This window comes from Ictalurus punctatus, chromosome 14 (genome assembly GCF_001660625.3).
Source record: "Ictalurus punctatus breed USDA103 chromosome 14, Coco_2.0, whole genome shotgun sequence".
Lineage (NCBI taxonomy): Eukaryota > Metazoa > Chordata > Actinopteri > Siluriformes > Ictaluridae > Ictalurus > Ictalurus punctatus.
This window is the reverse complement of record NC_030429.2, coordinates 22,027,586-22,044,608: the sequence shown is the minus strand read 5'-3', so window position 1 is coordinate 22,044,608 and position 17,023 is coordinate 22,027,586. Positions and strand designations below refer to the sequence as shown.

At 39.2% G+C, this 17,023-nt stretch overlaps 2 protein-coding genes across 4 annotated transcripts in view; both read right to left on the bottom strand.

The window, feature by feature from the left end:
* Positions 1–5,012: 5,012 nt before the first annotated feature.
* Positions 5,013–8,051, bottom strand: LOC108275426 (CD59 molecule (CD59 blood group)). The gene is made up of 4 exons (XM_017486239.2): positions 7,870–8,051; positions 7,470–7,536; positions 7,229–7,369; positions 5,013–5,426 (listed from the first exon to the last, which is right to left on the bottom strand). The coding sequence occupies exons 2-4, from the start codon at positions 7,522–7,524 to the stop codon at positions 5,233–5,235; spliced, it is 390 nt and encodes a 129-aa protein (XP_017341728.1). The 5' UTR covers positions 7,525–7,536; positions 7,870–8,051; the 3' UTR covers positions 5,013–5,232.
* A 3,678-nt stretch (positions 8,052–11,729) lies between these two features.
* prdm11 (PR domain containing 11) overlaps positions 11,730–17,023 on the bottom strand; it is a 13,695-nt gene continuing 8,401 nt past the window's right edge. For all 3 annotated transcript variants that reach the window (XM_017486236.3, XM_017486238.2, XM_017486237.3), the window contains one exon: positions 11,730–16,799. In XM_017486236.3, the coding sequence (XP_017341725.1) occupies positions 14,638–16,799 (2,162 nt within the window). In that variant the 3' untranslated portion in view covers positions 11,730–14,637. The remainder of the gene's footprint in view (positions 16,800–17,023) is intronic.

Here is a 17,023-nt window from a genome sequence, read left to right as displayed (position 1 = left end):
CCAACCAAAGCAATTCAAATACAATACCAAGTAATAAATGTTGACATGTTCAAAAGGCCATTGTAATGATTTTTTATTATATAATTTCCCTGGATGGTATATTACAGTAAAAAAAAAAAAAAAACAACAACAACAACAAAAAAAACATGAGTAAATCAGACATTTGGATTAGGTTTGTACTGGGATTAGAGATTTTGGGACGAGCAGCAGAGGTAGAACTGATGTGGAACACCTCAACCTCATTATCAGTTCCATTTATGTGTTATTTTCCCCTTCCTTTCATGAACAATGAGCCAAGCTGGTCTGATGACCTCTGTGTGTGTGTGTGTGTGTGTGTGTGTGTGTGTGTGTGTGTGTGTGTGTGTCTGCACAGATGTTGCTGAACAGCAAAAGAGCAGATTGAGCTGGAAAGCCAAGAGTTTGTTTTGTTTGTCTTTCATATTTGAGTTATAAAAAGTATGAAGTACCATGAATATCCATCCATCCATTTTCTATACCGCTTATCCTACAGGCTCGCAGGGAACCTGGAGCCTATCCCAGTGAGCATCGGGCACACGGCGGGGTACACCCTGGACAGGGTGTCAGTCCATCACAGGGCACAATCACATACACATTCACACACACATTCATATGCTACAGACATTTTGGACATGCCAATCAGCCTACCATGCATGTGTTTGGACCGGGAGAGGAAACCGGAGTACCCGGAGGAATCCCCCGCAGCACGGGGAGAACATACAAACTCCACACACACAGGGAAGTGGCAGGAATCAAACCCCCAACCCTGGCGGTGCTAACCACTAAGCCACCGTGCGACCAGCACCATGAATATGACCCAAAAAATAAACGTTTCCTGGATCTGATGTTCGGAGAACGTAGCACTCTGGACTTTGTTACACTGGTGCTGCTTGAAGACCAAAGGAAATATCATCCATGTCTTCCAATCAAACCAGCAGCTGCTGCAATGTCAGGACACTGGAAGTGATCCTGGGAGCAGACTATGGATGTACAGATTGACAGTTTGCCTTTGTTCTGAGGCTCCTTGACTACTCCTATCTCTCTCTCATGCTTCATTTCACTTGTAGTCACAACTTGTAATTCCCAAGCTCTATCCAGAAAAAGCCAAAGAACCCCCCCCCAGCTTGGAGTAGTCTTCTCAACTACAAGTTCCTTCCCAGTTTATGAAGTGACAACAGATCAACATGACTTCCCACAGCATCAGAAGTAAACAAAGTACCACTACTTACTTTTAAATAAGTTAGTCAAGTCAAGTCATGTGGCTTTTATTGTCATTTCCCTCAGTGTGGTGGTGCTGGAGATGCTGTTCCTGATCAGGATTAACTGAAGTCTCCCAGTCAGGAAGCACAGGATCCAGTTGCAGATGGAGGTGTTCAAGCCCAGCAGGTTCAACTTTCCAATCAAGTGCTGAGGAATGACTGTGCTGAATGCTGAACTGAAGTCTATGAACAGCATTCAAAAGTAGGTGTTCATTTTGTCCAGGTGGGTGAGGGCCAGATGTAGGATGGTTGCAATGGCATCATCTGTTGAGCGGTTGGGACGATACACAAATTGCAGGGGGTCCAGTGGGGGGGGGCAGCAGGGTCTTGATGTGCCTCATGACGAGCCTCTCGAAGCACTTCATGATGGTGGGTGTGAGTGCAACGAAACGGTAGTCATTGAGGCAGGACACTGAAGACTTCTTTGGCACGGGGACAGTGGTGGTGGCCACGGGAAGATGTTGAAGATGTCAGTGAGAACATACTTCAAGGCCACCACCATTGTCCCCATGCCGAAGAAATCTTCAGTGTCCTGCCTCAACGACTATCGTCTTGTTGCACTCACACCTGTTAAGACATATTGACTTGGTAAATCTAAAACATTGACTATACAGTTCACTGTTTTGAGGAGGAAAACATACTTCGCTCATCACAGTTAGCTGGCTAGCTTGTTGCTAACAAAAGAGGCATTTGATTTGTACTTTGTATGTCAAATTTGCTGAGGTCGAAAATGAACCTGTGAATTACCATTTATGAGGTAAGTCAAATGCAGCAGTAGTGGTTGAGTCCCAACCCCTAGCAACCAGAGAAGGTGATTGAACAGGTGGCTTTTGGAGCAGTTTATCACCTGCTAGGTCCACTGCTACAAGCCTGAATATCCAGTTGGCATCACATGGCCCAGGGAACAAGCGCACCATCATCCCTGCAAATTCCAGTTCTACAGAAGAAGAAGCAGCCATTGCCAGTAGTGCTCTGCAAACTGGCTGGGGTATCAAGGATGAATCTCAGAATTTGCACAAAGCATATGCATGCTTTGTTCTTGGGGGTTCGATTCCCACCGTGGCCCTGTGTGTGTAGAGTTTGCATGTTCTCCCCGTGCTGCGGGGGTTTCCTCTGGGTAGTCCGGTTTCCTCCCCCAGTCCAAAGACATGCATGGTAGGCTGATTGGCAAGTCCAAAGTATCCGTAGTGTATGAATGGGTGTGTGAATGTGTATGTGATTGTGCCCTGCGATGTATTGGCACCCTGTCCAGGGTGTATCCCGCCTTGTGCCCGATGCTCCCTGGGATAGGCTCCAGGTTTCCCCGTGGCCCTGAAAAGGATAAAGCGGTATAGAAGATGGATTGATGGATGCATGTTCATGCTGACTCTTTTTTTTTAACCATCTCTCCTGGAGAATTTACTCCAAACTCAGGAATGACATTGAGTAGATGACTGTTGCTCCGGCAATGGCGGAGGCAGACAGAGATAAATTGTAACCGGAGTGTCCAAAATTACCATATCTCACTGTCCCAGAGAGAAGAGGTTATTCAAATACAAGAGAGCAGAGTTTGCAGTTATGCCCCCCCTCCCTGCCTGGTAGCATCAATCTCACAGAACACCACACTGAGCATTTGTGTTTGTTCATGACCTAAGTATTCCAGATTCCAGACTGAGTGACAATCTCAGCTTTGTGCTCACTCGTCTGTGTATTTTGCTTTGTGATTTGTAAATCATTTAGACTTCTTGGTGTATGATCCTTAGCTTGCATTTTGGAGGATTACGATTAGTCTGTCCCCCTTGGATTTAGTTGCTAGATATTGTGTATATTCCTACTGTGTAAATACTGTCCTTTTTTTTGTAAATATAATTCTGTTTGTGTTACTGTACTAATGGAGCTCTGTTTTCAATCACATACTCCCTTTAAATAATCCAGGCTTACAGCCTTACTTTGTGAAATCTCTGACAGTCTGTGCCGATTCCAAGCCTTAGTTATCTGTGCGTCTTGATTCGTGTTTTGACCCTAGCTCCACATTTATTGATTTAGTCTTGTGTAGATTTAGCCTGTTTGCTGATCACCTGACCATTTGCCTTTCCCATTTGTGAGTATTGCTTAGGCCTTTACTTTGTCTGCACTTGCATCCATCTATCCACTTCATTATAGGAGACTTCACCAAAACATTAATGCAGCAGACTTCAACTAATTCTGCCAAGCCCACCCTGCTGAAGGCCATGCAGCCAGTGAACAGCAACAGCAAATCTCCACAATTCCTGCAGCACTAGGAAGCCTCAACAACCAGCTACAACGAATGATGAATACCAGTATGGTCACACTAGAGGCCAAGTCACAGAACAAGCTTCTCATTGGCCAAATTGATAAGCATGACAAGTATGAGATCCATTGAAGTGCCAAGCTTTCTAACTATCATGCTCAGTGTACTTCTATTCAAAAGAGATCAAGTCTGACAAAGTAGCGGAGCGCATCTCATGGAAGGCACTTGAATGGGCCACTGTTGTCTGGATCAACGAGGATGACGTTGCAGAGTCATATGACTGGTTTGTCAAAGTGGTTTTACGATGTGTTCCATCACCCTCCTGATGGCAAAGCTGCAGGTGAATGCGTCTATCCCTAAAACAAGGTTCACGGTCAGCAGCTGAGAACATTTTTTGAGTTTCACACACTGGCTACTGGAAGCAGATGGAACGAGCCTGCACTCGTCGCTGCATTCCAGCAGCAGCTAAAAGGGGATTTGATTATGAGTGGGATTGCCACAGCAGTGACTCATCACTAGCCATTCCCCTATAGGCAAACTCCTTGGTGAAAATAGAAGTCTTTATTTGCCAGAATCAACAGTGAGATTAATCGAGCCAATAATCCCATGCATATTAATCATCAAAGAATGTCAGCATCATCTGGAGCAAGACCTCTGCTTCTACTTAATCAAAATCAGAATCAGAAACAATATTGTTGGTCACGATAGACTTCACTTCCAAGGAGTTGGTCTTATTGGTAATTGCTAAAATTGAAACTGTAGATTTTGAAAAACGTACGTTTTGACAGTGGATCGCAAAATCTGGATCAGGTTAAATGTGGTGTTGGCATCCAGGGTGCTGCTCTAAACTGGTTTACCTCATACTTGAAAGAGAGGACATTTTCTGTGCAGATTTGTGGTTCTCTTCTTCCTCTGCAGCAAACACCGGTGGTGTACCTCAGGGCACCATTCTGGGCCCTATCCTGTTTTCTTTGTACATGCTTCCCTTGAGTCTATCTTTCATAAAAATACATAATCTATAATTTTTTATGCTGATGACACACAACTGTATCTCACACTGAAACCTGGTGAAAATGATTCTCTGCAAATATGCTTTGTCTTATGCATATTAAATGCTGCATGTCTAAAATATTCTGGAAAAGCTTCTTTGTGACTATGTCAATTGTAAAAAAAATACACTATACAAATTAAACTGAATTGAATATAATAAAGCTTGGCTCATGTTCTGTCAGATCTATTATATGCATTTTTTCAAAAAGTGGTGGGGACGTGTCCCTAGTGAAAGTTATGCCTAGGACACCGATAACCGACTGTTAGCCACTAGCCAGCACTAGCTAAGTAAGATTAGAAGATAAATAGACACAGGTCTGTCAAAATTACACACACCAAGAGCGAACAGAATTCACCTGCCCAATTAACCAGGTTGAAATGCAAAAATACTCATAACTCATCAGACAAATATGATTAGACAAGATATTCAGGCCTCAATTTCAGGAAGAGCTTTTCATTTTTATTTCCATCACAAGCAAATTCAATTAAAAACATGACAGAACCAGTCGTTAGCATTCTGAAGACGGGTGTATCTGTATTAAAACACATAAAAGATGGTTGTTAATTTAAAGAACAAGTTACAATTACGATACACATTCTATTACCATTACTGTATGTAAGAAGAGTAGAACTTTCTGTGATACAGTGAGAAGGTTAGCAGCAGCAGCTCCACCACACACTGAGCAGAGAGATGAACAGGCTGAGGATGGCCGTGTCCCTGTGCCCGCTGTTACATAAGTTAGAGTTACAGCAGCGGTACGTAAATCCAGACACCGCTGGAAACATCTGACTCAGCCGGGAGTTGTCACAGTCCGTGTACCTGATGCACTGCCGGATTGTTTTCCCTCCTGTCACAAAAACAGTTGTTGGAGTTGGAGGTAGAGTGTTTAGCTAATATTTCTGAACCAGCTACTTGGTTAAATATAACCTAACATCAGAACTGTCTTGCAGGTCAGAAACATTACGAGATTAACATTTTAATGTGAGTTAGGTTTCACAGATGTTCCTTTGTCACATGGATTTTTGATTTCCATGAGCCGTAATCAAGATTAACCCCCCCCCCCCCCAAAAAAAAAACAACAACAAAAAAACAAAAAGGCTTGAAATATTTCACTTTATGTGTAATGAATCTAGAATATATGAAATTTCTACTTTTTGAATTAAATTACAGAAGAAAAAAAATGATTCACTTCACACTGGACTGGTCAGTCAGTTCAATGTATATTCCAGACTGGAATAAAGTTGGTTGGACGTTCGATATTCGCGGAAATGCGGAAATTAAGGGACCGTCTCTAAAGTTACATACGACATTGTTATACATTTTTCTAACTTCACTAGCATTTGAAGGGAATGATGTACAGTCACACAACCAACTGGAAAGTGTTCATCTAGGTGTCAGCTATGATGCACACCTTTTAGATTTTTGATATTTATCAAACTATTAAATCATATAGAAATATTGTCATGTATTTTATTACTGCATGGGCCCATAGACAAAATATACCATAATTTAAAGCTCAATAGCATTTGAAGGGAATGACGTACAGTCATGAAGCCAACTGTAAAGTGTTCATCTAGGTGTCAGGTATAATGCACTCACTCACTTTTGTTGCCAGAGGGTTTAGACATTAATGTCTGTGTGTTGAGTTATTTTGAGGGGACAGCAAATTTACACTGTTACACAAGCTGTACACTCACTACTTTACATTGTAGCACAGTGTCATTTCTTCAGTGCTGTCACATGAAAAGATATAATCAAATATTTACGAAAATATGAGGGGTGTACTCACTTTTGTGAGATACTGTGTGTGTGTGTGTGTGTGTGTATATATATATATATATATATATATATATATATATATATATATATATATATATATATATATATATATAAAATTTAATTAATAGAACATCTATTTTTTGAAGAAAACCATTCAATCCAGTACGGGTCATTTTGACCCCCTTTATGCATTCGTGAAGGTTTTTTTTTGTTCATGCATTGTAGGGTTAAATATCAAAAATCTAAAAGGTGTTCGTCATACCTGACACCTAATCGAATACTTTCCAGTTGGTTGTGTGACTGTACATCATTCCCTTCAAATGCTATTGAGCTTTAAATAATGGTATATTTTGTGTATGGGCCCATTCTGTAGTGAAATTCATGTCTAATTTAAATGTGCTTAAATAGTTTATTTTAATAAATATCAAAAATCTGAAAGGTGTGCATCAAACCTGACACCTAGGCGAACACTTTACAGTTGGTTGTGTGACTGTACATCATTCCCTTCAAATGCTAGTGAAGTTAGAATCGTGTATAACAATGTCGTATGTAACTTTAGAGACGGTCCCTTAATTTCCGCGAACATCGAACATCAATCCAACTTTCTTCCAGTCTATTCCCTTAGTTTTTAGTCAAGCACTTTACACGTATGTATGTTACTAATGTAATAAGACGTTCAAACATTACAGGAATCCTCAAACTCTGGAAGAATAATTAAAAAACAAACAAAAAAAAAAAAATGCACTGCAGTCAAGCCTTGGGATGAGTTAGTCCAAAAAGTTTAGGATCCCCTGCTAAAGTCAAGGTCTTTTGTATTGTGTCGCAGCACTTTAGTAAGTTAGTGTGTGTGCTGTAAGTTCTGACCCACACCTTTCTCATGCAGAGACAAACACGAGTCTTCATAAGTGCAGTCCTGGACATTTGTACACCAGCCACCGTAGTAATCCGAGCACTTATAACAGCGCAGAGACGCGCTATAAGAGGAGTAATGCATTCCGTAATGCTTATTGCCTGTTTCCAAGAGAAAACACACACACACACACACAGAGATCCAGAGTCATACACAACACAGCAGGAAACCAGTGACTAACCAAAGTGTCAGTAAACTTACAGACGCTGATGGTCAGTGAAGAAATTAACACGAAAAGTCCAAAGGAGTTTTTCATCTCGCGTTAATGCTGAGCAGAAACAGAGAAAAAACCCAAACGTGAATGCAACATAACTGTATCACCATAAATGTATAAATGCAACATAACTGTATCAACATAAATGTATCAATGCAACATAACTGTATCAACATAAATGTATCAATGCAACATAACTGTATCACCATAAATGTATAAATGCAACATAACTGTATCAACATAAATGTATCAATGCAACATAACTGTATCAACATAAATGTATCAATGCAACATAACTGTATCAACATAAATGTATCAATAGACAGATCAATACTTAAAAAAAAAAAGCAATAAAATTGTTGTGTTAGATATTAATAGGATACATACCAGTGTTTACAGTGTCTGCTGATGTTTTGAGGCGAGAGGAGTGAAAAGTCCACTGCACACACAGCCCATTCAGGACAAAGATTTCTCATGCCATCTCTCCTCTGCTCTCGCCCAGTTTCACCCCTGCTGCCCCGCATGAATGATGTCATTGATTGCTGTTATAGACACACTGGGTTGACCCAGGCCACACCACTCATGGCAAATAATAGCTTACTGATGGCTAAACGTTGGCCCAATAATAATAATAATAATAATAATAATAATAATAATAATTTGTTTTTAGTTACAGTACTGTGCAAAAATCTTAGGCACCCTATTAAACAACAATAATAATAAATTAAATAAAATATTTACTTAAGGACTCATTATTACACCCTATTAAAAAAGTAATAATAACAAATTAAATAAAATATTTACTTACTGACTCATTCTTGAGTCAGTACCCCCCCCCACAAACAAACAAACAAACAAATAAATAAATAAACAAATAAATAATGTACATTTCCAAACATTACTTTTGCACTTCCAGAATTGAATGTTACAGAAAAATATTTGTGTGTCAGTAAAGAATTCAGCATATTATGTAACGGATCTCTTTTCGGACAGCTGCTGGGCTTCACACGCAGAGACAAAGAAGCGAGTGACAGTCAAAGTCTAAAGAAGAAAAAAAAACTTACCAGCTAATTTCCTGCACAAATGATAAATGAGCCCGACACTGCTGATGATTTCTTTCTTTTTTTCCCCTTTTTTTTTTTTTAAAGCAAAGGGTGGTCACTTTAAATACAGAATAATTTAGATTATTACTGTCTGCTGCTCTTTGTAGTATTTTATTTATTTATTTATTTTAAATGTAGAATTTTTTATTGAATTATTTTTGAAGGCATCTTTGTTCACAGCATTTCCGTGCATGTGCCTATGACTTTTGCACAGTAGATAGATGGATAGTATACTCATTTTTTGTAAGACAATTATTTGTACTCATTTAAGAGAACCAACAACAACAAAAAAGAAAGAGCAACTGGCTAGAGACTACAGTACATTATACAGCAAAATCCCAAGGATTGCATCAACACACTATTAAAGTAAGATCTACACTGCTGATTGTGTTAATTAACACGCTCACGTTGTGCTGTACGTGCGACTATACAACAGGACAGCACTTCACGTCATCTCTTTTTTTTACCAGGGGCCAAAACATTTTATATCCGCCTGCATGTGTTCACTGAATTCACTTGTGATGTCACACTCCACAGTAATGGTGGTTAATGGCTTATAGTGGAAATAGACACTTCAAGAATTTGCAGTTTTTTCATAAGTATTTCTTTGTTTTAATTTTTTTTTTACCTAGCCTACTATGTTTAAATGTTATTTGATTGTGGCAGTTGTATAGTGTCCTACTATCAAAAAAGTTTGAGCCGTGCTGTCCGTTTTATCGCTGTACCAATGTTATTGTTTGAATTCTTTGCCCAGTATGGGGGCTCAAACCCCTCCCTTTCCCCATCAACCTGCTCGTTAACAGCTAAACCCAGAGTCACGATACTCTACACACAGAAACCCAACAGCGTCCGGACTAATCTTATAACAGACTTGCGGCCATAATAAAAAGAATTCATTTGTTTTATACTGATTGAAAAGTCAATTTCTGTGGAATCACACTGTGGACTACCTTCACTTCGCCCTCACGTCCACATTATTATTTTTATTATTATCTTTTAAACGAGCAAGGTTAGACGAGTTTAAGTACAGTCATGTATCCACTGACCAAATTTCAACACCCATTTGTGGTTTAAAATCTGGCCTGCGCTCAATATCACGGCACGCTAAACGCATTAAAAGTGAGAAAACTCGAGTTGTTGCGGGGGGGGCGATATTCCTTCAAGTCCTGCTAGATGACGAGCTCTATAAATTCAAGTCTGGTTTACTTTCCAGTGAAACAAGACACAGGCAGATTGTTTCATTCCTTACAGGTCTCAGTGTGGGCACTACACAATGGTATCAGGCAGATTTAAACGGTATTACAGTCAGGAATTTATAGCTTCTTGGAGCTGACATTTGAGTACTGAAAAAATAACTGGCATCTTTTGAAACAACATGTTATATAAGTAAACGACAGCAGCTAGTATGGGGATAAAAAAAAGCATTCAGTTATCTTGTGCTGCAGCTGGGAAGATAATAAGGGCACTGTGTCAGACTTTCCATAGACTTTCTGCCACAGACATTCAAATGTTTCCCCCCCCGCCTCAACTGGACTGTTTGGGTGCCTTATAACTATTGTATGACTAAACACGGCTCTCATTCTGACTGTTAAACTGAGAGGTTTTATTTTTTTCCATTGAGCTGCCCCATCTTTGATAAAGTCCACAGTGTTAATTACTGTGCTTGCAACTTGAACACAGTATCAAAACTGAAACGTTTCTTTCTGCCATTAATACTCCTCAGAACTCATACAGGGGTTCAGAAATTTCACCTTAAAACCATTTCCATGGACCCCAAAGATTATTTATTTATTTATTTATTTTTGCGGTGATCATAATCTTACTATACATACATCAGTCCCTCCAGGTGTTTTGTGATTTTGCAGAAATGAACGCAAAATCAAGCAAACTCCGGAATATCCAGAGGAGCTCGCAATTATTCGAAATTACCGCAATTGCGATTTTGTCAAGTAGTTTTACGCAGAAAGGGACCGCCCAAAAAACATTTTTATTATTATTATTTTTTTTTAAAAAAAAGGTTGTCACGTTAAATATTGACTTTGTTGAGTTTATTACTGCGTGCTGCTCTTTGTAGTTTATTTATTTATTTATTTTTTAATGTAGAAACGTTTCATTTCATTATTTCTGAAGGCATCAAAACAAGCATTTTTAGCCACAACAATCACAAAAAAAGAAAAGAAAAACTTCAGTGAAATCCAAGTACAGACTGATGCATCAGTTACTAATTAAACACGTACAATAATATTTTGATTATTTCATGCAGACATCAGGTAGGTCCAAGTTGACATATCGTATGCATGTTTATTTTGAGTTTTTGTATTATTTTGAGTTTTTGTATTATTTGAGTAATTTTATTATTTTGTATTATTTGAGTATTTTATATATACTTATTTTGAGTTATTAAGATCAACCCTTTCCTGCATAAATTACTTCAATATTGTCTTTTTTTTTTTTTTGCTTAAAATTGCATGAGATATGATTTTTGGTTCGGTGTAAATAATCCTTCCACTACTAAAAGTAAATGGATTGCCCGTGAGTAAAGAAAGGCTAAAACAGTACGCCGGACATAAAGAAAACATTTAATCTTCCAATATTTAGGTCTAAAATATATAATGTTGAAAACTATAATTTGCAGGAAAATTGTGTTATTTATTTGTTTATTTATTTGACATTTTATGTAGAAAGTCAGTAAAGATTACGAACGGCAAACAGTCTAGACAGCTACAGGAGTTGATGCTCAACCAGCCAGAAACATTTCTCTTGTATTATTGCCTTCCTCAATTCTCTCCAGCTCCTTAAGCATGTTTAAGTGTTTCCTAAAAACTTAATTTCTTTTTCTACAACAACAACAACAACAACAACAACAACAACAACAACAACAACAACAACAACAACAGGCTTCAACACTATTTGTTCAGCACAGTTCCAACACACTATTCAGGAAAGCTACCTTTTCCTTCACTCCCATACATCTCATGCACAGATATCCACAAAAGATCTACACGGCTGATACGGATAACGATGACATCTTATTTGTCTCAATGCCAGGGATCAGTCTGCAGCCTGAGAGCTGGGAACAGATGAACAAAGAGCATTTCATCGGTGTCTCTTTCATAGAAAGCAAGTCAAACACGGCAAAAAGAATACGTCTAAAATACAAAACAACTTTATTAAACTGTTATATGTGGAATTATATATTATTAAGCTTGCATTCTGAGTGGACATATATATATAGTACATAATCTCACACATACATATATGCAACTCACTCCTTAAGTTCACATATACTTTATAATTATGTATTTCCAGTGTTACAATGTATTCATGCAAAATCCCAAGTCGGTGATGTATAGAGCTGTGTAAATGCTTATATTTGATGACACAAATTGGTTGACTTCATAAGAAAAAAGAAAAGAAAAGAAAAAAGAACAAAACACCAAAATGCATCATTCACACTGAAACTTCTGTATATGAATCTAAAATTGTTCCTTTTTGCTGATCCAGACAAAACACCAACAGCACAGGGTAAGGTATCGATACAAAACGTCGTGAATAAATAATATGGATGTTTTCTCGGCTTCTTTTATGATCTTTAAAGAATGGGAGAAATAGAATAACATTCTGGTAATTAAGGTACAAGCAAATGTGTGTCTTCGTGCCAAAACAAAAAAAATTAATAAAATAACGAAAGGTAAATCCCCATCGAAAAATCCCAAATCAATCAATCAATCTCCAAACAAGGAAGACGTGTGCAGTGATGGCTGTTCAAGACCACCACGAAGAAAGAAACCCACACTAAACAAATACTAAACACTACTACTCAATAATAATAACAACAAAAAATTAAACCACCACCACATTACATTTGGTTGAATAATACAGCTAGGTACCACAATTATCCATTTCACTGCACATCTGAGGTAACAGTCTGTACATTCAAGAACAAACAACAAAACAAAACAAAAAAAAAAGACATACACTGCAGTATTATTCTGTAGAAAACCATTACACCATTAAATTAGACCTTAACTAGCACTAAAATCAAGGAATGATATGGCATTAAAATGTTTATTATTAACACCATCAAAAAAGGTACGTATCTAATATACACTGTTGGAAGTATAAAGGTTTATCATAAAACGTATTGAAAATATTAAATGATGCAAATGATTTTTTTTTTTTTCCCCCGGTAAAGCTTTTTGCACACGGTATGTGAGCTGCGTAAATGATCATCAAATTGTGTGGAAAACCTTTCTGAAGCTATGAATAATAACGCATGCCAGGTTGTATAGGTCTGTAAAATGCCAATATTACAAAATAACAACTGAAACTTATCAATACTTGCATAAAGGCTCTTGTTTAAAAAAAAAACAACAAAAAAAAAACCAACAACAACAACAAAACAACAAAAAACAAAACATCTTGCTGTGCAGATAACATGCAATATTACTGTATCAAATTTGTCACGAGACAAATTTCAACAAAATATACTGCATAAGGCCATATTCTCCGTTTATGTGCCCTTTAAAATGCGATAGATCAGAGAACAGAATTAAAAGTGATTGCAAAAATGTTAAGATTCCACGCGCATACTCGTTATTTCAGTAGAAACTTTTGGCAATAACGGACTTTTAAAGCAGCATTACAAATTCTGTTCGTTTCTTTTTGTCTATATAAACGCTAAATAAATCACCTGTGATCGGTAATTTAAAAAAAAAAAAAAGAAAATAAAAAGAACCCCCAACACCCCCCAAAAAAAACCAAAACAAAAAACATTCAATATCATGTTTAGGTATTTTAAAGATCTAAATCCATAATATTACTCACTAGAGCATAAAAGTGTCCTAACTCTTCAGTATTTAGAAACTGAGAATAAATGCATGATAATACATTGCGCATGTGAACAATAATATTTAGTGGTAAATCAAAAAAAAAAAAAAGGAAGAAGAAAAAAATGCTTTCACGTTGTGAAAAGATACAGCTCGAGGCACTCGAGCGCAATATCATCTCTTCAGGATCTTTATTCTTACACTATTAAAAACCTTTGAGACATCTCTTTGTTTGTATGCTGAAATGTCCCAGATGATAGCTCACTGACAGAAGGTATATAGTCTACAACAGAAGAACGAGAACATGACAGGAACAGTCAAATTCGGATTAAAACATGAGTCGAGTATAAGGCATGAGCATCTTGCATATTGCATTCCAAACCGCTTAATGATTGCCAATAAACCGCGTCATGCAGGGCTACAATTTCGTAATGCATTATGGCCCGTAAGTCTATATAAGGGTCCTCTGAAGCAAAAAAAACAAAAAAAACGAAACTAAATAAAAATTTTTGTTAAAAAAAAAAAAAAAATCAAGAAAATTACTTTTAATCAAAATAATTAGCCTTAGCTAATATTAGCTTGAATTGAACAATCAAAGAGAAAGCTTAGTAGCAAGAAAGGTCGTAAAAAAAAAAAAACCCTTTCTACTTAAATGGATGATTAACGGCGTTTAAACATGGCGTAATTAAAAGCTTACATAATTCTCATACGATGAAAGTAGTGAACCCATACAGTTTATAGTAGAAAAACCAGGTTCTCAGGTACGCAAGCAACTCAGGCATAACTGTGCATATTCAAGCAAATATTGGACACGCTGAAGTGGAAAAACAAGAAAAAGAAAAAAATCCACAAAATGGAATATCCTTTTTTTTTTTATAGATATCGATTATTCGTTTCATTCAACCTAAGAAATAAGTGCTTTCTTTGTCTTTGGAGCATCAAAAAAAAAAAAAAAAAAAAAAAAAATTATAATAAATCGCATAAAATAATTACACATTCCAGAATAGGTTTAAGTGTGTAAGTGCCAAAGCCCTGCAAAGGCATTCATACTATTTTTTTTATTTTTAAATAAATGAATTGTATGAATAAAGGATTGCTGACCAGGCCATTGTAGCAGCAGAGCCAATGTCATTCATATTGGCCAATCACATAACAGCACCTGGTCAGTTTACGCCCACTGAGATGGCTTTTTGGAATATTATTGGCTGAAACGCAGGTTGAAGTCAAATACCAGGATAAAACTCTGAATTCACGTCCATGGAGTGCAGCACAGGTTTTTGCTCAGTGTGGGATAGTCTGCTCAACACTTCTGCAGAAAGTGTGTAACTATTCCCCGACTTCTCCTCAAACCAGCTGTCTAGCGGCCTCTTGCCATCGAAGTTGGCGATAGGTGGCCCGTTAACAGCCAACGTGAGCAGGTCGTTCATCTGTTCCAGAGTCAGTCTCGAGTGGTTGTTCCTTCTTACTTTGTGCAAAGCCTCTCGTCCTTTGTCGCAGCAGAGAGTCGACGTGGGCAAGACCCTCAACAACTGCAGGATTTGGTTGAGCAAAGGAAAGCGCTGCTTATATTTGCAGACATGACTCATCACTTCCTTAAAACAATTCATGCTAAAATAGTCAGCTTTGAGATCCCTCCATTCTCTTATCAGGCTTCCACGCAAATCCACTCGGTCGTGTGACAGCTCACGACCCGACGAGGGAATCGTCTCCACGTGGTCAAAGATGACGAGGATCTCTTCCTCTCCGTAGCTTTGGAGGTCATCCCTATTGCGTGGCCATGAGGACAGGTCGAGCACCTTGCAAGCCTGTACAACAGAATGGCTGTGCTTATCGATACGTTGGGCCAGAATCCCTTGGGTCTTCAGGCAGATTTTCTCCCGGATGGACTGGAACTTCGATTCGGCCACCCGCAGGTTCTTGAGGTCCACGCCGTTGAAGCTCTCGCGAAAATTGTCCTCAAACTCTTGCAGGTACTCTCCTGGAGAATCGACTAGCTGACCAATCTCATGAATGGCTTCCACAATCTTGGCATCTACTTGAGAAACCAGTAGATAATCTCCCTGAAAGTTGAAGGCAAGGCGTGACAGAATAGCAATGATATCCAAAAGGAAATAGATAAGCTTCACAGACTGGTAATCCATCAGGAACTGCAGAAGAGAAAGAGCAATGGCGGCTGCGTCTGCCCTCTGGGTCTGACCGCTGATGCCTTTAAGATGGCTCACCACTTCGAGATAGTCCTTGATGAGAGCGTTTAGGACATTAGGCTCACCTATGATCCACCGGACTGCTCGTATATCCCCGAGAAACTCCGTCTCCTCAGACAGAGTAGGCGCGGTTGACCTCAGTTCGGTCATCATACGAGGGGAGTACCGATAGAAGCTCAACAAATGCTTCAAGTTGTTCTCCAAGTCATCTAAACATGAAAGCTCCTTCCCACAGATGGAATCCAGTATCTCTAGATGGGGGCGATGAATCATTACCGGCAGGCACAATACGAACGGAAAAGTCTTCCGTATGGCTATGTAGAGGTTTGCCCGAAGACTAGAAGAGATGTTGGAACCATCTATTCCCAAGCCAACCACGAGCATGTCCTGTAGCCGTAGACCTAGGTCACCAAAGGCACGGTCAACAGCTTGAAGGTATCCATCTACACAGCTACCACTCAGTCTCTGTAAGGAGACAAACTCAGTAGCAGGCGGACCCTCTGTGGTGATGAACTGCACATAAACCGCAACGGTGTCGGCTAGCAAATCATCATTTTGGCCATCCATGATTACGCCAAGGAAAGGGGAGAGACGGATCTTCTCCACCAAGTCCTCTTTAAACGCTCGGGAAATGTGGTGGATGAGGATCTGGCAGTCGCTCTCGTTCATGTACTGATCGACTACCTTAAGTTCACACTTTTTTAACAGCTCTGCTAAGGGCCGGATGTCGGAATACGGCCGTCCTTCGACCGCGAGATGGTAAGCGGCGTTGAACAGCGTGATCATGTTCCGACACATCTCTTCCGTCTTCTCAGGATGCATGCGTAGCTTGTACAACTGCAGACATTTCTTGTGGAGATTGCTCTGGCTATGAAGCTTGATGGTGTGGATCTTGAACTGCTTGGACCCGATAATGAAAGCGGAAGTCCTTGACGACTGTACGGTGTACTGTCGGCACACGTGGCACCACATCTCGTTCAACGTCGGAGAATAACGCAAGAACCAAAACTTCTTGAGCCACTCTTGTTTAAAGCGGCGGATTCGCCGACCCGGGCTGACGGACAGCTTCGACGAGTCGTCGGCAGCTACGATCATGTCAGCGGTAATGGATTCATCTGCAGAGTCGACATCCTGGTCATCTTCCTCCATCCCGGCTGGAGTGGGCGTCATAGCCTCCACCACTGCAAGAGAACAGAATTCGGAAATATGACTTCAAGCACATATTGCGGATCCTATTTGAACGATATACCCCTTTACGGCAAATCTCTCCGAAACGGACGTTATTTCCAACTCCCTAGACCGCTCGCATGATGTCCTATGGCAGAAACTTGCACTGCAGTCTAATTTGGGATTGTTTAAACTAATTCAACGTCAATACTCTTCCAATTTCAAAAGCACACCACGG

Bases quoted from the DNA above. Each gene is read 5' to 3' on its own strand.
- LOC108275426 (XM_017486239.2), bottom strand. From the start codon at position 7,524: ATGAAAAACTCCTTTGGACTTTTCGTGTTAATTTCTTCACTGACCATC. The intron at 7,370-7,469 runs GTAAGTTTACTG...TCTTGGAAACAG, and splicing joins TTCACTGACCATCAGCGTCT to GCAATAAGCATTACGGAATG. The intron at 5,427-7,228 runs GTGTGGGTCAGA...TTTTTGTGACAG, and splicing joins TTTGTCTCTGCATGAGAAAG to GAGGGAAAACAATCCGGCAG.